We start from the raw sequence: 24,264 nt of genomic DNA, 5'->3' as shown, positions 1-24,264 counted from the left end.
GGGCCTGGGGCGTCCACTCCGTCACTCTGCTGAGCAGGACGCCCCGCACCATGACGCTCTCCTTGGCCAACTTTTGTTCTCAGCCCTACGTCAGGCGTGTGCGGTCTGTGGGCGCCCCGTTGGGATTGGACAAGGAAAAATTCAACTGAGGTCAGTGTGGGGCCTTTAAAGACATTCAGAATCTCTCAGAATGGGACACGTTCCCGGTGGATGTGCGTCTCTGCCTCAGAATATTCTGTTTTCCAGAGTGGGACGAGGAGGAGCGCAGCTCTTTAAAAAGTACTTATTTTTATGTGCAGATTCTACTGTCCCTCAGTGCTGCTGGTCCCAGCTCCCTTTGGGTGTGAGGCTCTGGAGGGGACCCTGTATTAGATAAAAGGGTCTGTCCCTATCCTCCCCCGCCCCCCCAGCCACTGTGGGCCCATCACCTGACTGATCTGTGCCTGGGTGCCGGTTGCTTGCTGGGCGATTGGGTTGTGGGGAAACTGAGGCTCTCAGGACGCAGGGACGGGTGANATATTCTGTTTTCCAGAGTGGGACGAGGAGGAGCGCAGCTCTTTAAAAAGTACTTATTTTTATGTGCAGATTCTACTGTCCCTCAGTGCTGCTGGTCCCAGCTCCCTTTGGGTGTGAGGCTCTGGAGGGGACCCCGTATTAGATAAAAGGGTCTGTCCCTATCCTCCCCCGCCCCCCCAGCCACTGTGGGCCCATCACCTGACTGATCTGTGCCTGGGTGCCGGTTGCCTGCTGGGCGAGTGGGTTGTGGGGAAACTGAGGCTCTCAGGACGCAGGGACGGGTGAACGTGAGCGATGACACAGTCCCTCGGGGATACTTAACACTGGAGACAGAACGGACTCCCGCACGGCGCCTGGGACAGCATCCCTCTGAGAACTGCGCCCGTGCTGCCTGGGTGGGGGCCCTATCCAGACGGGGATGGTGTCGGCGTCGGCGAGCCGCCGGGCTCGGAGCCGGGCAAGGCCTGGTCAGCCGCCTCTGGAGCCTCTGATCTTCTGTGGGGAGCATCTGAAACGTTTTCTTAACCCGGGGCCGGAACCGCCTGAACGGAGCACAGCGGGCTTTCCGAAGAGACGACCTCATCCAAACTCAGATTCAGAAATGCCCAGTGAGATGCAAAGGCGCAACTACTGTGGAGGAACGACGGGACTTGCAGGTGACAGTGACCTCATCGGAGTCCGGCTTTGGGCGCCGGGCCGTTCCCACAGTTAACCCTGCTGTCCTCTTGGACGGAAGGCCGCGGTGCTGGGGAAGGGGGTGCATCTGCCACGGGCCCACAGTGTCCCCGCAGTGAGTGTGGAAGACAGGCGTCAGGGGCTGAGTTGCAGGAAGTGGGCCAGCCGGGGCCCTGAGGGCCTCAGCCGGAGCCCCCCGACCCGCTTCTGGGTGGGTTTAGTTGGGCCTGAGGCCGGCTCAGTCCTGCCCGCAGACGGGAGGGGAAGACTGAACTCCTGGGCGTGGGAGGCCCGAACGGGCGCCAGGCGCAGCAGAGGGCGCTGCTCACGGGCAGAGGCTTGCACTTCGATGTCACCGAGTGACTGTCGTCTCAGTGATGATAATTACTGCGGGTCGTTCCCTTCTGTGCCCAAGTCCCCAGCTGCTCATCAACTACACAGGGCCACACAGAGCAGACCACGAGAAAGCCGTCTGCGCCAAGGCAGAATGGAGCGGGCGCGAGGCGTCCCCACCCACACACCACTGCTGCGGGGCCAGAGCTCAGAGCTACAGCCGTGGTGAGAACAAGCCGCTGCCACTGCAACCGGACGACGGCGTCCCCCGGGATGCAGGGCGTCTCCTGCCCACACCCGTGACACCCGCAGAAAGTGTGACGGGCTGAGCGGCACCTGTAGGTGCTGAGACGGGAGCACGTTCCGCAGGGGAGGCTGGGGGATGTCCCGACAGCTGAGGGCCCCAGGCTGGGAGTTCCGAACCTTGGCTGTGGGCACGCGCGGGCCAATTCCCACCGGCAGCACAGAGTGGGCCCGTGGGCTGGCCAGCGTGAGGGCAAGGGCGCCCAGCCACACCAGCTCTGCGCTCTCCCCGCCTCCCTGTTAAGCTACAGCTGTCCCTGCTGTCCCACCTCCTGACACGAGGGACACCCACAAGCAAACACGCACGGCCCGTGGGGTAAAAAACTGCAGGATCTCCGGGCTGGCATGTCCACACAGACACACCGCTGTGTCCACACAAACCCCATCCATCATGGCCACTGCAGGACTGGCCCACTTCCCCAGAGCCACCCCCAGCTCTGGAGAGCGGGAGAGGCAGCCAGACTTGACTGCCCCTTGACTGCCTTTTCGAGTCAAGGTGCACTGCAGTCATTATCAGCCTTTAGGAGAATGGCCCCGGCAGCTTCGACAAAGCCACCCGCTCGTGGCTGCCGTGGGGCTAAGAGGGCGTCAGGGGCCGAGTGAGTCGTGGGCCGGCAGCTCCTGGCAGCGCAGGCCGCCGAGCCTCACCCCGGTCACGCTTGGGGAGAACGCCCGGCCAGAACAGGCTCCGGCCGGCAGTGCTGCGGCCGTGAGGCCTGGGGGCCTGGAAGCGGTGGGGCTGAAGGCAGCGGAGGTGCCCTCCCCACCAAGTGATGCATTTCACTCTCCTCTCTTGGATTAGAAAGACACCGGTTCTCCAGACTAATCTAACTCTCTCCCCTCCTTCAGATGGGGGGCCCGCACTCCGGCGCCTTCTCTGCTCTGGCGTCCCGCACTGATTCCATCCCGGGGCGTGCTCAGGGTGACACAGTATCTTAACGTTTGATTATATTTGGGGTTTTGCCAAAGCACAGAGGTGACTCTGATGTGGATGAGTTTCTGGCCTCTGAAGCCTGGAATTCCAGAAAAATCAGAAGACGTGCCCGACTCCCCCGAGTGCACACGGGGTGCGGGCAGGGGCCGTGATGGATGGGTTTGTGGTGAAACAGCCCCGAGGGGGTAGAGGCCAGAGAAGGCGACGCCGGGAACGTGCGGAGCAGGGCACGGAGGGGTTTCTGCAGACCGGACAGGCATTAATCACCCCCAGGGGTGGGTTTTCTTCCCAGAGACACTCAGAAGGCGATGGCTGGGTTTGGGAGGGGAAGACAGCTGCTGAGTTACGTTTGGCAGACCGTAGAGACCGCGAGTCCTCCGGAGGACCCACCCTTCTCCTCTCCAGCCAGCCCCTGCCCGGGACCCCTGGAGGAGCCTGGCGGCCGGCTGGGGGTGCGACCCCCCTGCCCCTTCTGCTCTGCGGCCTGTGGAAGGACGGGGGAACAGAGGCCCACGCTGTGACCCGCAGCCCACGCTTTGTGGGGTGGGAGACACTGGTTTTGGTCCCTGCAAAGACAGGAGCGGGCTTTCTTTAAGACGGATGCCCCAGCCACCATGGCCACGGAGCTTCTGGGTCACGGGGGGAAATGCCAGCCAGCGTTTCCTATGGCGGCAATGTGGTGGCCCACACAGATCACCCCCCGAGAGGGCCACGTGTGAGAGTGTGTGGGTTCGTGGCAGAGCCCCGGGCCAGGACAACTGCTGCGCACGGGCTGGGCATCTGCCCACAGGTGCAGGCACTCCCTCTCCCTCTCCCACGAAGCTGCTGAGGGGACACCGGCCGGACCTGTAACGTGGTCTAGTCCCGACAGACGACTGGCCAGTTACCAAACAGCACAACTGCCTCAGCTGTGCATCGACGACAGCCAGGGTTTTGTGAAACCACAGACACTGTCCAACCCAAGGTCAAGAGCAATGCTCTAGCCCCTTAACATTACTAACATTCCACCTTATTCCACTAAGATAACATTATATTTGATATATACGAAGGGGAAGGGGGAAGGGGGAAAGGGAGGAAGAGGAGGAGCGTGAGGAAGAGGAGCAGGAGCAGGAAGAGAGGAAGGACAACACGGTACAGGAAAGGAGCCCAGACCCCGGGGCGTGGGGACGGAGCGGAAAGGCCGATGAGGCCAGGAGCGCAGGACCCTCGGTGCCGACCCAGCGGTCCACCCCGCTGTGCTCACCCCCTCCTGCGCCAACTGCCCCCTTCACCGGACTACACTTCCCCACCCCACCCCCCGGACCTCGGTGGGGCCGTGTGAGTCACTCTGGCCAACGTGACACGGGGGAAGACCAGTTGGCCGCTCTGGGCTGGGTCCCTAAAGTCTCCTGTGAGACCCCCCACGCTGCCCCTCTCCTCTCTCCTGCTCTTGGGTGCTTGCTGGGTGCACGGATCCAGGGGAGCCTGGAGGCCCTAGAAGACGGAGAAGGACCCGGGGCCACAGCCAACCCGCACTTCGGTGTAACGGGGTTCACGAAGCCCGGATCGCAGTCTGTCAGGACAGGAAGGTGCGCACACTGCCAATGTGGGGGGACGGCGTCCTCCTAGCTGACCGGGGGTCAAAGACCTGCCGGAAAGGACTGTATAGCCCCTCTACTTGGTGGTGCCATTGTGACTGGCTACGGATGAGCAGAAGCTACGTCATTTTTATAATCGTCGTTGCTGCTAAACCCCACTACTGTGTCACCGGTGCGGCCACCCCCTCTGCCTCCACCGTCACTGCGGTCCCCTCACCTCCGTTAGAGCCACATCGCCGCCCCTATCACCACGGGAGGCGGAGCTGGCCCCACACCCAGCCTCATCTGTGGTATTCGTCTCTGGGGGCCCGCTGCCCATGAATCGGGCTGGCCTTGGGGCTGGCCACCTGTGGTGACAATGAGGCTCTGTGACTCTGAGGCTGGGTCAGAAGACTCCTTCCACCTTCTGCCTGAACCTCCAGAGATGCCTGCACTTAGGGTGCCCCCACCTCCGGGACCAGGTGCTGGGCAGAGCCACGGGCAGGGGGTGGGTTCGGGCTGTCTGCTGGGCAGCCTGAGCTGGCACCAGTGGGCACCGTCTGTCACAGGTGAGCTGGTGCGGGTATCTGCTCACCGCCTCTGTTGGCTCAAAGCTGGCCCACGGACGAAGCCTTCCCCCCTCCACAGAGGAGGAGTGCCGTCTCGGACGCTCGTCTGAGTGGCCGAGTCACCCAGCTGGGCCCTGGTGGGGCCGGGGGTCAGAGCCGGGTATGTGGGAGCCCGGGTCTCGTGGCTCTTCCCCATGTCACAGCACTGGCCCTCAGGGCCTCCTTTCATATTGTCCCATCCAAAAATGTCTCAGGAGTGGTGCTGTTTGAATCTGTCTACTCAAAAATAAAAAGCTGGAAAAAGTGACCTTCTGCTCTTCCATATTTATTTTCAGTGAGTCAACATGATCCCGAGCTCACCCTTGGAGACCCAGTGAACAGAACTGGTTTGGTGCGAGAAAGACACCGTCACCATGGGCACGAGACGTGCGATTCCAGTCCGCCCATCAGAGAGAAAATGCGCACCCACGGGGCTTGCGTCCCCTCCAGGGCTCAGAACTGTCACCCCTGTCCAGTTCTCTTTGGTCTTGGGGGAAAGAAGTTTGTTGACAACAGGGCAGAGGTGTGTGTTCTGCCCTCGCGGCCCGGTGGTCACGGCTGCCGTCTGGGTGCGCACGCCCCCGCAGGGGCATCGCCTGGTGCTGACTCAGGGACAAGGGCCGCCCCCAGCCCCCGCCACGCCAGACATCCCTGCTTTGGGGCCCAGGGCACTTGCCATATCTGGACGCATAGTCCGGTCTGGGGACCAAGATGATTTTCTGGTAGACTCTGCACAAAGACTGCAGCTCGGCGTCGAAAGGGCGGCAGGTGGTACCCACAATCAGAATCCTGTCGTCCGGTCTCAGGAGTTTCAGGATTCTGGGAAGTTGTTTCTTCAGGCGTTTGGGTTCCATCTGGGGAAGAAGAGGGGGGTGAATGAGCCCTGTGGGGAGAAAAGAATTAGAGGAGAATGCTCCCCGGCACTGAGGGCCGGTTTTTCAGTTGTCCCGCGCCCGCCCCTGCCCCCCACCCCCGCCCCCTCGTGCGGCTGGGGCCTGCTCCCTCGTTTGGGTGAGCGCAACAGCAGGAGCTTCCTGTCCTCAGTGTCTGGAATTCAGATTTGGAAGGGGAGGGAAGGAAGCACCTGCAGAGCCTTCCAGCACCTTGGCCCTGAGAACCAGAGAGTGGCAGGTTTCCAAGCACAGGGGAGCTGGCTGAGATCGCGTCAGCAGGCGGGGCGTTCCTCCGAGCTGCTCTGGGGGTGAGCCCGAGGGTCCCATGCCCACTACAGTGGCAGGCAGGGACCGATGTGCTCTGTCTCAAGTCTGACAAACGTCAGGTTACATGAGGGTAAGCTGCCTTCTCTGAGGCCTCTGGTAACCACGCAAACCTATTAGTTGAGTCTAATCTGAGCACTAACCAGGGACAGAAGCACAACCCAGGGACCTGGAGCCCAGAGGGTCAGATGTGACGTCACCATGGAAACACCCAAATTCCAACGAACCTCTCCTGGGGAGGAGGAAGAGGCTGTGGGGCGATGAAGAGCTGCCATGGGGACAGCCAGGCACAGCCTCGGGCATTTCTGCTCCCAGCGGCTTCAGGGGCACGTGGGCGGGTCACAGGGCAAGGACCCTCGGGGAGGCTACCCCGGCCTCCCTGTAGCAGCCTGCAGACACCCAGGGGAGACCGGTGCCTGTGCGGCCCTGCCCACGGGGAAGGCTGGGGCACCTAGGGGCGGGCAGGGGCATGAGGTGAATTCCACCCTCAAGAGTAAAAGCGAACAGGAGGGTGTCGGGGTCACAGCTGGTATCTGGGTGACAGAGCTGCGTACAGCTTGCAGGCCTTTTGGGACCCAGGGACCCAGGGACACAGACGGCCTGTGCTCTGGACCCTGCTCCCCGGAGTCCTGGGGTTGGCCCAGCGTCTCTCTCTCTGAGTCCAGCCTGCAGGGCAGTGGTGCTGAGCTGGGCTGGTGACAGAGGAGTCCTTCTAGGGAAGGCGAGGGGTGCCCCTGTGGTGGGTGGCCACCCTGGGCTCGGAGGCACAGGCGTCCCCTGCAATGTGAGGGTGTTGGCCACGCTGTGGCCACGGGGCTATCTCCCTCCTTCCTTTCTGCTTCCTCCAAGCCGAGCTAGGACCAAGTTCCCTGTCTGGGTGCCTGGGGCAGGGAGGAGGCTGGGGGGGAAGAGCAGAAGGGGAGGAGGGGCAGTGGTAGGGAGACGCGGTGGGCCTGGCAGAAACCTGGGGCAGCCGTGAGACGGGGCAGGCTGGGGAGTCAGCGCTCCCTCTCGTCCGCCTCGTGCTTATCACCCCTCTCACCCGGCTGCTCATAAATCTTCAAGCTTAACACCGCCGGTGAGCAGGCCAACGGGGCTCCCTCGGCCCGGGGGCCTCTCCCAGAGCTGGACATGGACTTTCTCTCAGACCCCACTGGCTCCTGGGAGGTGGCCAGTCCCTGCCCTCACTCCGGAGATGACGGCCTGAGACCCGGAGGGGATGAGTGACGCCCTCAAGTCCTGGAGTTCGAGAGCAGGACCCCAGCCTCGGGCACAGCGGCAGTGACCCCAGAGCGTCTCCCTTCTCTACATGGGGGCCCCCCTCACAGTGGGGATGTGCTGGGGGGCTTGTTCCCCCAAATCTCCTTCCGGGTCAGGGCCAATCCCGGTTGAGGGCTGCACAGGAGACCAGAAGACATACTACTATTTTATCCCATTGTGATGTGTCCACTGGACTGGGACAGGACACACAGCCCACAATTCACCCATGTGAATGGTGTAATTGGATGTGCTTAGTACCCTTGGCGAGACGTGTGACCATCACCACACTGGAGCAAGAATGCCTCACCCGCCCCGACTGCAGCTGTCGGGGGTCGCTGCCCATTTCCCCAGCCCCCACCCCCCCAGACCCACGCGGTGTGTGAGTGCACGTGTCTGGCTTCTTTCCTTGGGCTGAAGTCTCCAAGGCGAGCCCGGCCGTCACGAGCATGAGGTTTTAGGGTCAGCTGCGGTCTGTTCGAAGCAGCCAGCTGGAGTCTGGACGGGGAGCACGTTGCATCCGTAGGTCGGTCTGGGGATTCTGGCCACTTTCACGGCAGCAAGGTTTTCAGTCCACAGTCCTGGCGTGTCTTCCCATTCAACTAGGTCTTAGCTTCCTCCAACACGGTTTCGTCGTTTTCAGAGTAGACGTCTTGCACTTGTTTGTTAAATTTATCCCTAAATATTTTATTCTTTGTGATGTGTTACCAATGGAATTAATTTCAAGTTTTGATTTTTCATTGCAGGTGTATGAATTGTTCTTTACGTACATTCATCCTGTGTCCTGCGACCCCGCTGAATTTAGTTACAAATTCTAATATTTTTTTACTGGATTCCTTAGGGTTTTCGATACACAGGCTCATGTCGTCTGCAACAGAGAGTTTTACTTCTTCCTTTCCAGCGCGACGACTTTCACTTCGCACCTGGTGAGAGACTCCAATGTGCCCCTGGCAGGAGAGGGGACCCAGAGGGCGGAGCGGCCAAGCTTCGACGTCAGTGTCATGTGAGCTGTACTTGCCCCTTCTCTTCCCACCTGGTTCAGGTTGTTTTTTTTTTAAATCACAGACGGTGTTAGATTTTGTCGAATGGTTTTCCCCACCCGTCGAGATGCTGGTGTGGTTCTGTGCGGTGTTCTGCCGACACGGTGTATCGCCTCCGCTGATTCTGGGTGTGGAGCCTGGGGTCAGTCCCGCCTGGTCTGGCTGCACAGACCTCCTGCTCTGTTGCTGGATTCAGCTTGGGGGAGGCCTCTTGTCACGCAGGTTGTTGCATTCACCAACAGCGAGAACAAATGTCGGAGACTTCCAGGGTTCCAAAGATGTTACTTTATTGGCCAAGTTTAACCTGCGCAGGGGCGAACTCTCAAAGTGTCCAGAGACACGGTGCCCACGAGGGCTGCAAATGAGAGTCGCGCCAAACGCTTACAGGCTTAGGGTTTTAAGGAGGCGCGCAAGCAAGCTGGATACAGAAGCAGATGTGGCGGTTAGCGGTTGGCTCAGGGGCACAATAGGGTCACTGATTATTGGTGAGTTAGCTCGTGCACTGGCTCGTGCTCCTTTACTTGACTGGTCAGTTGAGCTCGTGCTCAGGGGTAAAATTTTTCCCCCTAGTGACTGTCTATATGGCTATCTGCCTGACTGACCGTTGCTCTGGCACGCCCTGTTCTTCGGGCNAAGTTTAACCTGCGCAGGGGCGAACTCTCCAAAGTGTCCAGAGACACGGTGCCCACGAGGGCTGCAAATGAGAGTCGCGCCAAACGCTTACAGGCTTAGGGTTTTAAGGAGGCGCGCAAGCAAGCTGGATACAGAAGCAGATGTGGCGGTTAGCGGTTGGCTCAGGGGCACAATAGGGTCACTGATTATTGGTGAGTTAACTCGTGCACTGGCTCGTGCTCCTTTACCTGATTGGTCAGTTGAGCTCGTGCTCAGGGGTAAAATTTTTCCCCCTAGTGACTGTCTCTCTGCCTGACTGACCGTTGCTCTGGCACGCCCTGCTCTTCGGGCGTGTCCCGGAGCCTCTTTGAATTAGTTAGTAAAACACCTTTTGCTTCCTTACAGCTATGTTCTGGCTAGTTCCCCTTTGCCCTCAACACAGGTCACGGTGGAGAACGAGGTGGCGTTTTCACAGCAGCATCAGCCTCACGCGTGGGCCCGCGACCAGACCGAGAGGCATCCTCCTGCCCCGCCCTCTGCTGCGCCCACAGGGGCCCATCTGGCTCCTCCGGCCCCATCGGGAGGAAACAATGGCCCCACATTTGTCTTCCACCTGGCGGCTCCAGGCCCGGGCTGAGGAGAACAGAGGGGCCTGAAAGGGGGCAAAGTGTGGGACAGGGGCGTATGGAACGAGACTCCCTAAGTCCTGGGAGCAGGCTGCTCCGAACTTCCCCGGGGGTGGGGGTGGGGGCGCTGCATGTAAAGACGGAAAAATCTGAGGAAAAACCTCCAGTAATAGGCAGAGGGCAGGCCACATGGTGGACAACGGCGCAGGCTTTGTTTCAGATTGGTTCTCAGTCTTGCCTTTGCTCTTCATGGCTGTGTGACTTTGGGCAGGTTTCTCTGCGTCTCTGAACTTCCGTCCCCGTCCCTGGGAAGTGGGACAGTCACAGACCACGTGGCACAATGTGTCTGTCGGACAGAGTTCTTGATGAGGGACCATTATTCCGAAGTGCGGGTGCTGGTGGGAAGCCAACGCCAGGTCTGCTCCGTGGAAGAGGAAGGTTTGTGCAGGGGAGAGGCAGAGAACGGGGGCTTTGGGACTGGGAGGAAACCAGATATATTGCCCAAAACGACTGCATAAAAGGCTCCCACCAGTCCCCACTGCACTGCATAAGCCTTCAGCTGCTCCGCTCTGAGAAGCCGCTTCTGGGCCCCTGACCCTGGTGGCGCCTCCTGCTGGGATTCTGAAGGAGGCCCCTTGCAGGGGTGCCTTCACTGGTTTGGGGGCCCCACACGCTGCACCTAGACGGGGCTGAAGGGCGTGGCGATCCTCAGAGCTCATTTCGCTGCATGGATCCAGAGACCCCTTATGAAAGGTGGTCCTACTGAGAAACAAAGCCACCCTCTGGGACTGTAGGAGCAGGAGCTTAGGGCGCTGGGTCCTGATGGAAGAGGACATTCCGGGGGGGCCGTGCTTGGGGTTGCAGCACTATGGGGGGGTGTCCTGGGCGACCCCGGTGATTCCGAGTGATCGCATCGGGGTCTCAGGAGAGAACCTGGGCTGGGGACAGACTCGGGCAGGTACTAGTTTAGGGGTGACTTTGAAGCCGAGAGACGGTGAGAGTAAGGAGACAGAAAAGGGATCCCCGGCGTCCCTCCGGGTGGGTGGGGGTGGGTGCAGGACACCCAGCAGGAAGGGCTGGTGGGGCAGCAGGCGGCCAGGGGAGGGCAGGGCCTGGCAGCTGAGGGTGTCGAGGATGAGGGCAGGGGGCAGAGGCGTGGTCAGGCTGCGAGGGTCTGGAGCCTGCACCTCGGCTGTAAGACAAGAGGGCCGACAGGCGGTTTTCAGGACGTGGTCTGCGGTGGCCCCGGGCTGAGGAGGGGTGGCTGGTGGACAGACTGAAAGCCAGGCACTGGGGCTCAGATGTCGCCCTGGGGGGAGGAAGGTGCGGCCTCCGCCCCCAGGTGGACCTGCGTCTGGGTCCCAGGGTGGCCCGGCAGGTCCACACCCTGTGGATCCTTCCCCCTCCTGCAACCCAGGGAGGCCGCTTCCGGGACACATGCACTGGGCCTCGGGGCTCGGCTTCCTCCGGCAGCCTCTGGGTCCTGGCGCGTCCCCACAGGGCTGCAGGGCTCTGCAGCTAGCGTGCTGCCTGGCTTTCCTCCTGGCCTCCCTGCTCAGGGCTGTGTGAGCCTCCCACACGCACTTCACCGCTAAGTGACCTTCACCAAGGCCGGGGTTTCTAGGGTGCAGGTGGTCACTGGGGGAGAGACTTCTTCTGAGTGTGATTCTAGAACCGCTCCAATCAGGTGGGCAGCTGCCCGGGTTACTGCTTGTCCTGTGGCTGGGGAGGGTGGAGGTGCAGCTGCCTCCTGGCTCCTGTGCAGGTGGAATTCCTCTTTGTGGCTCGGTGCCTTTGGGGTCAGGGGACCTTAGGGACAGAGGCTGGGGGGGGGGTTCCTGGGGTGGCTGAGTGGATGCAGTGCGGAGCCTCCTGGTTCCTCTCGTCGGAGGATGCAGCTTGGCATCTGGTGCCCCTCCAGGATGTTCGTGGAAGGTCACTGCTCACCATAGCCCCAGGCCCTGCACTCGGCCAAGGGCAGAAGCCAGAGGCTGGGGGGCTGGAGAGCGGAGCTGGCCCAGCCCAGCCCCCGAGTCCCAGGAAGGAGGCAGGAGCCCGCAGCACCGCTCTCCAAGGAGCGGGCCCAGGACATCACGGGGAGTGGGACTGTGTTCCCGCGTCCAGCTGTAGGACATGCACACGGCAGTTCCCCCCAATGGCGCCCTCGCCTGCGGGGGCGTGGGGCTGGGCCCACACTGCCTGCAGGGTTGGTGTCCACATGTCTTGCAGCCCAGGGTGTGCCTGGGATCGCTCAGGTCCCCCATGGCCTCATGGATAATGAGGCCCTGTGTTCATCAGGCGGTGAATCTGCGATTCACCCAGGACACGACCCACAGTCTTCAGTGCCCTGAGCTCCCCCGATGGACGGCAGCTCTTCCCACGAGGAGGTGGGTAGAACAAAGACCCACTACGGCTGCAACTGCTGACGACTCATGACCCTTGGAGGGGGGCTTCGTGAACTTTGGGGCTGTTCTCTCTGAAACCCTTTAGGCTCAGAGAGGTTAAGCTACTTCGTCAAGGACGTACAGCCAGCTAAGGTGAACGGCAGAGCAGGCCAGGAACCACGGCGTCCTGAGTCCCCAGGCCGTGGCCTTCCTCCTGCCCATGCTGCCGTCCAGTGGCCATCGAGGAGCCGTTGCCCAGGAGCAGACGAAGCTTCCCATGGCGTCAGGGGTGGATTTAGCCCTGCCCCACGCTTCTCCTTGCTCTCTGATCTGGGTCGTGGCAACTAACGCCAGCCTCCAGGTCTGCATCTTCGCCAGCAGAGGGAGCTACCTACCCGGTCCGCAGACGAGATAACAAATGAGCCCTGCAAGTTTCTAAAGCCACAGGGGAACCAAGGCTCGTGGGGGGAAGACAAGACCGACGAGCTTTCGTTCTTCATCCAAACCCTCTCTCCCGCTCACAGTGATGATGTGTACCACGTAAGATCCGAAGTGATTAAAGTCCTTGCGGATTTCCTCAGAAATCCACGCTGACCACTATTTGCTTTGAGGCAAATGGATGTGGAATAACAATCCTGTGTATCCGCAGTTTTTTTCCACCTGTGGGAAATTTTCTGGTGCTCTGTGGGGGGAAGTGCGGGGGAGGGGTGCGGCGAGGAGAGAAGAGGAGGAAGGAAGCAATTGCCGGGCTCCGCGGTGGCCTTTGTGCGTGAGCTGCCGGCCTCCTGCTGCTCGTTACCCTGAACAATAGGAAATCCTGACAATACCGCCTGTGTGGGCCTTTTTTTAAACGGAGCATAGTTCTCTAAATGCTTCTCACCTCTGAGTCAGGTGTCTGGGCTTCGAGCTCCCCTCCCCCCTCTCCTACACAGTCCTTCATTTTCTTCTAAATTATGCCCCAGAAAAGCAGCCCACCGGGCCCTTCTCACACGGACGAGCCCTGAGATGGGGGAGAGGCTGCCCCTGGGCATCTTCCTCCCGTGGAAAAGCAGAGGTAGCCCTGGCAGGGCCCCTCGGGGGCCAGGAAGGCCCGGACCAGGACACGGCGGAGGGGCCCTCACCATCCTTTCAGCGCTGGGGACTTTTCTGTAGAAGGTTTTCTCCGTGTCTCCGATCCACACCACGGATGGCTGGAGCTGCCGGGCCACCTGCAAGGAGAGGGAAGAGCCTGGGTTGGACATGTGCCTCCGTCCTGGGTGCACGGTGGGGCCCAAGGGACCGCAGGACGCCAGGACTCCCAGTGTGTGCCTTCGGGGTGGTGGGGCCGGGCGGGCACTGCTGTGTGCCCATGACCAGGCCCTCCTTCACCGCCGCCCACCACTCCCACCCCCGGGCAGGGCGCACGGGGCACCTGCACACCCCACTCTGGGTCCCCAGGCCTTGGGTCAGCTTCCAGCCCCACCAGGCCCCCCAGTTGGCTCCCAGTCAGCCAGTGAACAATTTGCTGACCAACGGCGGGGGGCGGGGGAGGGGGCCTGAGCCTCAGGCTCGAATAACATCTGGCCTGGGGCACCCAGGTGCGGGCAGGTCTGCTCGCAAGGAGAAAAGCGGCTTCAGCACAAGGCCCCCCGTGTTTTCCCCGTGTGGCCTGCTCCCTGCCACCAAGGGACCGGCTCAGTGCCCAAGGGTGCAGCTGAGTCATTGCTCCCTAAAAGCTGTTTTGAGTTTGAATCCAAAGCTTCCCTACTTCCTGCCCCGTAGGGAAATTAAATGAGGTTCTGTGGGGAAAGGTCTTCGGCTTCTTAGGAAAAAAAACACTTTATTATAAGAGGCAAGGTCTTATTCTTTCCAGCCCCTCTTAAAAATCTCGGTTTTAGCACGGAATCCCTCGGACAGTTTTCACGTGCCCCGTGTCGCGGTCCTGGGCGCGCCCCGTGCTGGCGGCAGGCTCCTCCTCTGGCGCGTCCACTTTCGGGCGGTGGGTTTTCCGAGCCTCTGCCTGTGCGCCTGTGCTCGCACAGTCCAGCTCCTGATGGGGATGGCGTGGCGGGTGGGCGCTCTGGGGACCTCAGTGTGGCTTCTCTTCCTGCTCCTCACAGTCCAAGCCACAGGGACAGGCTGAAGACAGCTGCCTCAGTGGCTCGGGGGGCCTTGAAACCGTCGGTTTTGTTTCTCACCCCTGACCTGAAGTAGCTGTGACCTGCCGGCCACACCACACCACGGAACTTGAACGTGACCGACTGTTCCCTGGACAGCCCACTCTTCCTGCGCTGGCGGGGGAATTCCACTCTTCGCGTGCCCTAGCTGCACCCGTTCTGGGACGCCTTTCCCAGGGCGGTCTGTCACCTGCTCGGGGCGCCCGGTGTTGTGTGGAGGACGGCAGTTTGGAAAGGCGCAGTTATTGTTGAACGAAGCAAGTGAGTCCTTCGACATTACCAACAGATGACAACACAGGGAAGGAACCTGTGCCAAGTGCCTCCACGTCCAGGACACCCCTTGCTCGCCACGTCCCACATGCCATGCCGAGTGCGTCCACACTTGGGCCCCTTTTACAGAGGAGGTCACTGAGGCAGAGAGAGGGGTCAGCAATGTGCCCACCAGCACAGCAGAAGCGGTGGAGCCGGAGTGGGACCTACGTCTGCTTGGCACCCTGGGCCGGCGACCTGCATAGCCGGGCAGCTGTCTGTGCGTCACTGTGGCTGACGGGTGCCTGTTCCGTACCCTTCGTCACCCTGCAGCCGCATCCTCCTCGGTCAGCTCTCGTTGCAGTGGAAGAGCTCCAAACCACCACTGTCCTGTCCCCCGAGAGAGGGTCTCTGGTCTCCCTGACCGTCCTCCATGGCAGGCTGGCTGGGGCACGTGGTGAGTGTGCTCCGTCCTGGGCAGACAGGCGGGGCCCAGAACCCTGGGCCTCCAGGAGGGGCCTCCTGCCAGGAGGGTCCGAGGGGCAGAGGCTCCTTCCTTGGAGAAAAGGAGTCTCTGGGGGAGTTGGCTGTTTCCAAGCAGACTGTTACAGGAGGGACCCCGGGTTTACCATGTGGGGCCCGGTATGCATGCCAGTCTCCCCTTTCCTCACTCATGAAACTTTTCCGGAGGGGCTGGGGTGCACCAGGCACGGTGCCAGGCTGGGCCTCATCCTAGAGGAGCCTGCCAACGGCAGGGTGGGCAGACCTCAGTCCATGAGGGTGGCCCAGGGAGAGAGGGGCATCCGAGTGCTAGAGAAGGCCAGGCCTACCCTCCGGGGCTGCTCGGTTACTCGGGGGGGTCACAAAGGCCTTGGCCAGCCCGCCAAGTGTGCTCTGACCCAGGAAGCAGTGAGGCATCTGTCCGGGACTTTAACACTGTGGCCCTTGGACACTGGCTGTGTGTGCAAAGCACCGGGCAGTGGGTGGTGGTGCCCTAGGTGCTGGGAAATCGAGGCAAGGGTGTGCAGAGGGCTCCGAGGCGAGGCTGGAGGCGAGGGGATGAAAGGACAAGGTGGACCCTTCCTGGCCCCAGATTTGCAAAAAACAGACAGCCGTTCCTGCGCTGATGTCACACGCCTTTACCCAGTGTCACTGTGACGCGGTGCCCGTGACCTACTGACCTGGCCCCGGGTTTCTGAGCCTCTGGGCGGCTTCTGCCTTCTTACTCAACCAGACGGTGCTCGGGAGAGGGGCCCTTCGGGCACGAGGGGTCCGTTCCTCGGAACACCACTGGACACAGGGCCCGTGTGTCCTTCACACTCCCGCGTGTGGCCGCCCCGCTGGCCGGGAGGTTCTGTCTCCTTCCCCAGCTCTACAGAAGTGGATCCGTTTCTCCACTCTTCTCGGTGAGTATTAACAGTAAAAAACTCTGCGCCAATTTGTTAATGAAAAATGGCATCCTTTGCTCTTTTAATTTTCATGTAGCAGTCACAAGGCTTTGCTGAAATTACCCACAGACAGCTTGAGGTCATGGACAATTAAATGTAATTAATGCGTAATTGGACTTCACAGGTTACATGGGAGCATTTCCTTCGACGGCCACTAGGGGGCTCTTCAGTCCCATCAAATGTCACTGTAGGTTTCAGTTTTGTGTCAATTCTGGAATGAAGACCATTTTCCACCAACTTGTGCCTTTTCAGATTCCGGAAAGTTCTGTCAAAGAGTTCAAGACTCTCCACCCATGAGTTTTATGGGTGTGAGCTTCGGCGCTCTCCCAAGAAACACCGTCGAACGCTCAGTAGCAGAACTGGGTTCCCAGGGTAGAGTGTGGTGGCTCCCCATGAAACCCTGCGTGTCTGGTGGGCCAGGTCGGCCCAGAGGATCCCGGGAAGCCCCGGGGGGTCTTTCTGAAAGGGTCCCCCTTTGCTCCCCGTAGAAAACCCAGGGAAAAGTGCCTGCTTTTTCCAGTAGTTGCGTATCAGTTCACCAAACTGAAAAGGACCACCCATCCACACGCCCATCCACACACCCACCCACCCCACACACATCAGCTGGGCAGGAGTAGGGGGTTCAGAGGGAACCCGGGGTGCTTTGTAAGCCTGTCACCCTCCAGGCCCCTCCCCCATGAACGCACCCACCCCACCCACACATCAGTGAGGGGTCAGGCTCTGTGGTGGGAGGCAGGGGACATCTGGGAACAGAGAGAGGGGTCACTGCCTGCAGAAAGCAGAGCCCCCATCTCTGCACGGGGGTCGCTGGGCACAGGGCACCACCAGGGCGGTGCTGCGTGCTGGGGAGGGTCGGAGGGCTGCGATGGGATGTCGGGGGCTCACTTTCCTGAACTGCGGTCACTCAGATTCTGTTCAAATACTAATATGTGGAGCATGTTGTATTTCTACTATTTGAAAATATTTTAAATTTCTCTTCCCTTGCATTGCCTTCTATGACACTGCAGAGTTGAGACCTCGAGTCCTAACTGGGTGTCAGTTGGGGTAAACTGCAAGTGAGTAAGAGTCAGGAGCGCGGCTGGGCTGACCCTACGTGGAAAGGAAGGTAAACTGAGGCAGCAGAGAGGGGAAGGCTGGGGATGCAGGTGCCACGCACAGACCATGACAGGTGTCATGGTGGGAGGGCAGCCTGGTGACAGGAACGTGTCAGTGCTACTGCTGAGGACCAGGCTGCGTTCATGGGGGAGGGGCCTGGAGGGTGATAGGCTTACAAAGCACCCCGGTTTCCCTCTGAACCCCCTTCTCCTTCCCAGCCCGCCCCTACTCCTGGTGCCAATTTTGAGAGGCAGGGGAGTTCACACCTGTGTGCAAGGACACGCTCAACTCCTCCCAGCACAGTTTAGCCTCATTTAAGGCACCCCGCCCCCAAGTGTTTCTGCCCTGGTTAAAAACTCTGCATCAGCTCTGGTCCCAGCTTGTCCCTGTGACCCCAGCCCCGGCCTGGCACCCTGCTCCCCCTTGGAGCCCACCTGCACTGCCGGTCAGCTTTCCCGTGAACCCACAACAGCTCTGAAGTATGACGTCTGGGTTTAAAGAAAATAAGCAGAAGTGGGAATGCGTACGTGTGCTCCCGGCCTCCACCGGGCACAGCGCAGGGGACCGGCTTTCTGACAGCAGCCCCTTTATTTTCACCCCCAGGCTGCACCCCTCTGCTCCCTCTCCTGCCCTGGCTCACTGGAGCAGCTCTGGTTTGGGTCAGGTACAGGTCTTTGCTGTCTCCATATTGAATTTCACCTTGTAAAGGTGAGACTAACATATTCATTACATTTATTACACATCTGTGTCTGTGTTTTTTTAAAATCAACCCCAAATGGCGATGCAGCCTTTGTTTGGGTTACCAGCCCGGAGTAGAAGTCTCCATACCCCACTCCGGCCCAGCTGTTGACTCCGGCACATCTGGACAGGGTCCCTCGGTGCACTGCCCTGGCTGCTGGCTGCGAGCCCAGCGAGGAGCTGTGGTGACACCAAGGCAGGGGCAGCACCGTGGCCGCCCTCGGTCCAGACTCACAGGCCACGTGGCCTGGACCCAACCCTAGCTGGGTGGCCTCCTTAGCCTGTTCTCCCAGCTGACACTGACCGAGGCATGGCCTTGCTCTTGGGTCACCATGAGGACACGGGTCCCGGGGCAGGGTGCGAGGGAGCCTTCTGTGCCTTGGGGGGGGGGGCGGGGGGCGCCCGGAGTGGCTGTGAGGACAGACCTTAAATCCAGAGGCCAAGCCCCAAGTTTGTGTTTCTTGGTTGAATGAAGCTCTCGGGGCCACGGTTTTCTGTGTGTAAACGGGGATGTCAGTTCCTGCCTCACGAGGGGTTGGGGCCAACGGAAAGGGTGGGCGCCTGTAAAACTCCTCAGGGTGTGCTGCGCTCCCGGCCAAGGTCACGGGCAGCCCTTCCTGCGAGGTACTGTCGTGGGAACCCAGGGAGGCTGAGGCTCGTCAGGTGACGGCCTCGCCTCGGGGACTTCTTCTATGCAGGAGACGTGTTAAACAAGCAGCGTTTGCCACATTTCTCAGCTGGTTGGGTGACTGTGTTTCTCAAATTCCCTCACTGAAGAGACGTGTGTTCTTTTCCACATGTGTAGCTTCAGCAGAAGGAAGAATTTTCAGGAAGTTGGTCGGCGGAAGAGAGCATTCTAAACAGCAGCAAGCGCACCTCTGGCAGGAACCCGAGTGGCTATTGCACGGAGGCGCCTGTGAGTGGAAGGGACCCTGGGGAGATGCTGGGGACGGAGTGGACTCCGACGTGCGGCTGTGACACGGATCAGAGACTTGGCTTCCAGTAAATAGTTGCGCGTGCGAGGTGCTGGGGCTGAAGCAAGGCCACTGGCGGGACGTGGCCTTGTGGCAGGTTCCTGGCTGCTGCAACCTTTGCCCTCCAGGGACTAACTTGGGAACAGGGACCCTTTCGAAGAAGACATGACAGGTAACCGGGCCTTCGGTTACTGCGCCTCCTCAGCAAATGGCACAGGTGCGCCTCTGCCATCCCCGCTATGGCCCCGAGCCACAGCCCCCGGAGCACAGGACACGCTCAGGGCGCCTCCCTGCCCGCGCCTCCCTGCCCGCGCCTCCCTGCCCGCGCCTCGCCAGCTGTCTTTCGCGTAATTAAAAGCAAACACCACCCCTCGAGGTGGACAGCTGGTCTGTCACGCCTGCCGGGATGTGGGCCCCCCAGCACGTGCCTTTTAATTGAATGACTCCCACCCCCGGGCCTCTGGGTCTTTCATTAATCAGTTACACACACAGTGGAGGTGAAGCTTACCAAGGCGTGTTGGGGACTGTCACACAGAGCGGCCTCCGTGGACAAGGGTGCGGGTCCGTATTTTGATGGTTTGACAGTAGCATTTTGTGGGCTGCATGACGCTGGGCTGAAGTGATTCTAGGACACGCTGGCGTAGCTTATCTGACAGCAAGAAAACCACCTCTCAGCAGCACAGACGACGTCCTGAGCGTGAGGACAGGAAGGGCCGTGTCCCAGAATCCCGCCAGCAGCACCCAGCTGTCAGGTGCGTGGGAGCAGAGAGGCTGAAATCAGCCCGACTTCAGTGAGAGGCTGGTAACGCACTCAGACTTGCAGGCTCCCAGTGCAGACTGTGCGCTCACACACAGCAACACCGTCACCTCTCACGTGGCAGCACTGTCCCCTAGGGAAGTCACTTAAATGCCCTGAGCCTCGGACAATGGAATAACGTCTCTAAGGGGCTGGAAGAAACATACATCAGCCCAGAATTCTATACCCAGCAAAACTATCCTCCAGAAACGGAGATAACGTGAAAACACTTGAATTTGTGACCAGCGGACCTAAAAAAATATGAGAGCAAGTCCTGCAGCTGAAAGGGGAATCACACCAAGTGGGAAGCTGGGGCGGCAGCACGGAGTAAAAAGTACCACACGTGGGAAATACGTGACTAGGGGTGAAATACTAACTGTTCCCTCTTATCTTCTTTAAAAGGCAAATGACTCACGCAGAAGTCACACACTCTATTGTGGCGCTTACCACATTTCTAGATGTAGAACCTATGATCAAAACATAAAAGACCATACTGTTGTAAGCTCTCACATTGTATGTAAGAGAGCAGCACATTCACCCCACAAAGACTGTGGCACATTAAATCAGCAACCACGGAATCTGCAGGAAGACACGGGGTAGCCTGGAGGCAGGGCCCACCCCAGTCGGCTCCGGGAGGCCCCCGCAGGGTCTGACACCTAGACCAGAAGCGGGATGGGCAGGCCCGGGGAGCGGAGGCGCGGCGAGTACCTTGAGCACCAGGTGCACCATCATCTGCAGCCCGTTCTTGCCGGGGTACTTCCCCGCGATGTTGTCGGCCGACAGGTTGAAGAGGTTTGCTCCCGTCTCGCTGCAGATGGCGTGGACCAGCATCTTCTTCCCGACCCCCGAGGGCCCGGCCAGCAGCAGCGACTTCACCAGGGGCGCCTTCTCGTGCACCTCCGCCGAGCCTGGAAGAGGCGGGGCCGGGGCTCTGAGTCCCGCCAGTGACCAGTGGCCGCTCCTAGATTCGGGGCCCCGACTCCACGGCGGGACCCCGTTCCTGCCACCGTGACGAATGTTATTGGAAGCACCGCAGACCAGAGGCACACCCTCTGGCTTGGCTGGCTCTGCGACGCTGATTTGTAGGCAGGGCCCTGGGGTCTCCTTGGGTACCCGACACGCCATTTCCCCTCCACCTCCCACCCTGGACTCTTCCCACACTCATGGTTTTAAGGCACATCCCTGCATTAACTTACCTCTGACAGTTTCAGGGGATAGAGGGGGGGTTCTCTGATTGTCAGCAGCATCTCATCCTTCGAGAGCTTGGGAAGGGGACATGGAGGTGGCCAGGAAGGGGGCTGACACGGGGGCTAAGAGTCCATCAGGGACTCTTAGGGGACAAGGGGGAACCCCAGCTCCAGTGACCAGAGCCAGACTGTTCCCCTGCCGGTTTCCAGCCCGTCAGCCGGGCGACTTCACGGACCCTTGACAGGAGAGGGACTTGAGTTACTGGACCGTCGCTGAGGGTCTGCGCCTCGTGCACTCAGCCACGCGGTCTGTCTCCTTTGAGCCAAGGTGGGAACTCGGGCCCTGTGTCTTCCCCTGTCCTCACCGCCAGCAGCGCCCATGGTGCACTGTGTCATTCGGCAGGGAGCGGAGGCGCGCCCAGGCAAGGGCTGTCATGGAGACAGCTGTCCCTCTGGTTTGCCTTTGCTCAACCTCTGGGCACTTTCTGAGCAGCTAGAAATATGTCAATATTGTAATTACCATGGTGCGTTTCTTTTTTCTCTCCTCATGCACTTGAGAAGGTATTGTGAATTTACCACATACTTAGAAACAGTTTTCGTGGTTACCTAACATGCCCCTCACACACTTGGAAATAATTTGGAGCAAGTTCTCTGTAAAATAAAATTAAATAGGCTTTATCTGTGTTGAGTGGTGGAGCAAGGAGACTGTTTTCCACGCAGGATAGAGACACCCGTTCGTCGGGCCTTCTCAGCACCTGGGCACCGAGGGCCACTCAGTTCCCAGTCCAGCGGGCGGCCTTCAGGTTCCAACGGGAAGGGAGTCAGGAAGTGCCGTAAAGAACTTATTGAACTGACTGGGGTGACCAGAATGGAAGGCGAATAACGGCTGAGATCCGCGAGAGCCCCCGAGAGTTCAGAGAAGCTGCTACAGTGAACGTGGTGGGTGGGCTGGGTGCGTGTGGCTCAGGTGGACTTCCAGGAGGAGGCGGCATCTGGGCCAGCGTGGAAGCACAGGCAAAATTGGAGTCTGCAGGGAAGGGGTCCTGTGGGAAGGTCCCAAACGAGGGGCCAAAGGCCCAGCCTGGGGAGTCCGGTGGTGCCGGGAGCGGCAGATGTCTGACCGGTGATGGGGCGGGGACAGCAGCAGGTGCAGGGAGACAATGCCGCCAGCCGCAGGGGTCGCTGGAAGGCGGTCAGGGCTGCAGACTAGCCAAGGTGCTGGCTGAGGCCAGCGTGTAGTGGAGTGCTGGGGACAGAATCTGGGGGGGACAATTGGAGGGAGGGTCGAGGGTGGGGGAGACTCAGGAGAAGGTACGCATTTGTTCCAGATGAAGTGACTTTCCAGAAGGAAGGGGTGGTCACCAAGGTCACTCGGGCAGGTAAGGGGGTGGCTGGGAGGCCTCTGCCCCCCGGGGCCTTGCTGACCTTTGAACCGCCGATCAGTGGGGGCGGGCGTAAGTTGCTGAGGCGGACACACCTGCCTCAGTGTCCATGGCGCTTCCTGCCTGTCTCAGCTTTCGGCGGCAGTTTTGAAAAACAACGGAGAATTGCTGAGAGAGGGACTGACTCCCCGGGCTCTCCGGTGTTTGGGCTCTCCTGTCTGCGTCACGAGGGTCTGTGTCCGTGCCCTGAGCCGGCTCTGCCGCTCCCGACGCCGGGCTCTGGGTGCTCAGTCGTCTGGAGAAGCAGGTTCGGTGCCCGCCCACACGGGCTGCGGTGACACACTCCACGCAGCGGGCCGCTCTGCTCTGGGGGCGCCCCCTCCTTCCCTGTGCAGGGACCGTGGCACTTCCGGGAGGGAGGAGGTCGCTGCTGGGCAGAGACGTCCCGGGTATTCCTTTATCTGCCCAGGGGCTCAGAGAGCTCGGACCCCATCCTGGGAGCCCGGGAGGCGGTCAGCGGGGCCTGCACGGTGGGGCCAGGCATGGGCAGCGGTTCCAGCCCCTGGCCTCGGTGCCTTCTGCTGAGTGGCTCAGTCCTGGCAGCGGTGACCCGAACCACCAGGGCCAAGGAACACATTCCTTTTTGTAACTCGACACTAGTTTCCGCAGCTGAAATTTACATCGAGCACCCGAAAGGCAGGCGTGGACACGTTTCTCCCTGTGTCCCGGTTGTGCCGGGCACGCACACCGGTCACGAGGGCGAAGGCCCACCAGCCTGCGGCCTGGGGAGGCAGCAGCCGGAAGCAACTTCAGGCTCCTTGCTGAGAAAAGGGGGTCCGGGCAGGACGCTTCCTTCGCACCCTTCTCCTGACGCTCTCAGGGCGGCTTGGAGCTGACATCTGTGCCTGCACCCAGGAGTAGAGGGTGCGGGCACACGCCGCCCTGCTTGTGAGGCGTGTCCTCACAATCTGGCCGGCTCTTGGTCTCCCGCTCGAGTTTCCTGTTCCACCGGGGTGGCCCGGGGGCACTAAGCTCTTCATCTTGTCCACAGGGACCCGCAGATGTCACGCAGTGCTGCACTGACCCCTCCAGGGCTGCCTGTTTGTTTACAGTGTTTGGTTTGTCAACGCCACCCCCAACGGCCGGGCGCTGCCACCGACATTAAGTTAGAAGAGGAACGAACTATTTCTTCCCAACAGGTTGAAGTTCCTATTTAAGTTCTAACTATTCCCGTCTTGTCTGAAAGCAAACGAAAAGTGATTCCTTGTGCGGAATGGTCGTTGGCGCTCCACCGGGCTGGGCCCCGCCGACTCCGGCCACGTGCAGGCTCAAGTCGTGAAAGCGGAAGTGAACAAGAGCAGGGAGCTCTGCCCGGGAGAGCCCGCCACCCCGGCCCCCGGGTGTCCCGAGGAGCTTTCGTCCGTTGTCTGACCAGGCATGACCACGCCGCCCTCCTCGGTGAGAGCGGCCCTCGGGGAAGCCGGCACAGTTGCACTCCGAGAGCCAGGACACACCCTGTCAGTGACTGTGGGAGGGACCGAGGGACCGAGGCCTGGGTGTGAAGGCACACCGTAACCTCTGTCCTTGGTCCAATGTGACTCGTTTTCATCGCAGGTGCTCCCTTCAGCTGTTCTCTCTACAAACAGCAGCCCATGGGCCCTTCCGTCTGCGGTGTGAAACGGGTGCTCAGACGTGCCCCCCGGGGTGCCTCTCGGGGTGCTCTGAAGGCAGCATCGTGATGGAGCTGCCCCCGCTCAAAACTCGGGAGGGAGGGGAAGCCACCATGCATGGCGGTGACACCCAGGACGACATGGTCAAAGCCAGCACACGGGGCCCCGGCAGGGTGCAGGAGTCCTTACCTAGTGGCAGGATCCCGTATAGGGTGACGAGCTGCCGGACATCCAGGAGGGAAGGCATGGGCTCCACTGCCACCTGGCGGAGCGTGGTCCCCAGGTAGCTGTACTCCCCTGGGGAGGAGAAACGGGACAGATGAATGCGCACTCCGGTCTGAGCTGCCTGCTCAGGCACCTGCAACGCTGACACAGGGCACAGATTCAACCCTTTGAGCAAAGACAACCGTGGGCCGAGGGCGGAGTGGAGGGCCCATCTGCTCTCAGGGGAAGGACTCCCGGGCGCAGGGGCACGCTGGTGCGGTCGTCAGGCTGCACGCTGACCTCT

The 24,264-nt window shown here is 60.4% G+C and overlaps 1 protein-coding gene across 1 annotated transcript in view; it reads right to left on the bottom strand.

The window, feature by feature from the left end:
- DRC11 (dynein regulatory complex subunit 11) overlaps positions 1-24,264 on the bottom strand; it is a 101,029-nt gene that overhangs the window by 5,371 nt on the left and 71,394 nt on the right. The window contains exons 14-17 of the mRNA XM_037069237.1: positions 23,946-24,053; positions 20,226-20,425; positions 13,183-13,269; positions 5,602-5,779 (exon numbers count right to left, since the gene is read on the bottom strand). Of these exons, the coding sequence (XP_036925132.1) occupies positions 5,602-5,779; positions 13,183-13,269; positions 20,226-20,425; positions 23,946-24,053 (573 nt within the window). The remainder of the gene's footprint in view (positions 1-5,601; positions 5,780-13,182; positions 13,270-20,225; positions 20,426-23,945; positions 24,054-24,264) is intronic.

Source organism: Sturnira hondurensis, unplaced genomic scaffold (genome assembly GCF_014824575.4).
Source record: "Sturnira hondurensis isolate 20B ecotype Veracruz unplaced genomic scaffold, ASM1482457v3 Scaffold0018493, whole genome shotgun sequence".
In the NCBI taxonomy this organism is placed as follows: domain Eukaryota; kingdom Metazoa; phylum Chordata; class Mammalia; order Chiroptera; family Phyllostomidae; genus Sturnira; species Sturnira hondurensis.
This window is presented reverse-complemented; position numbering and strand designations above follow the sequence as displayed.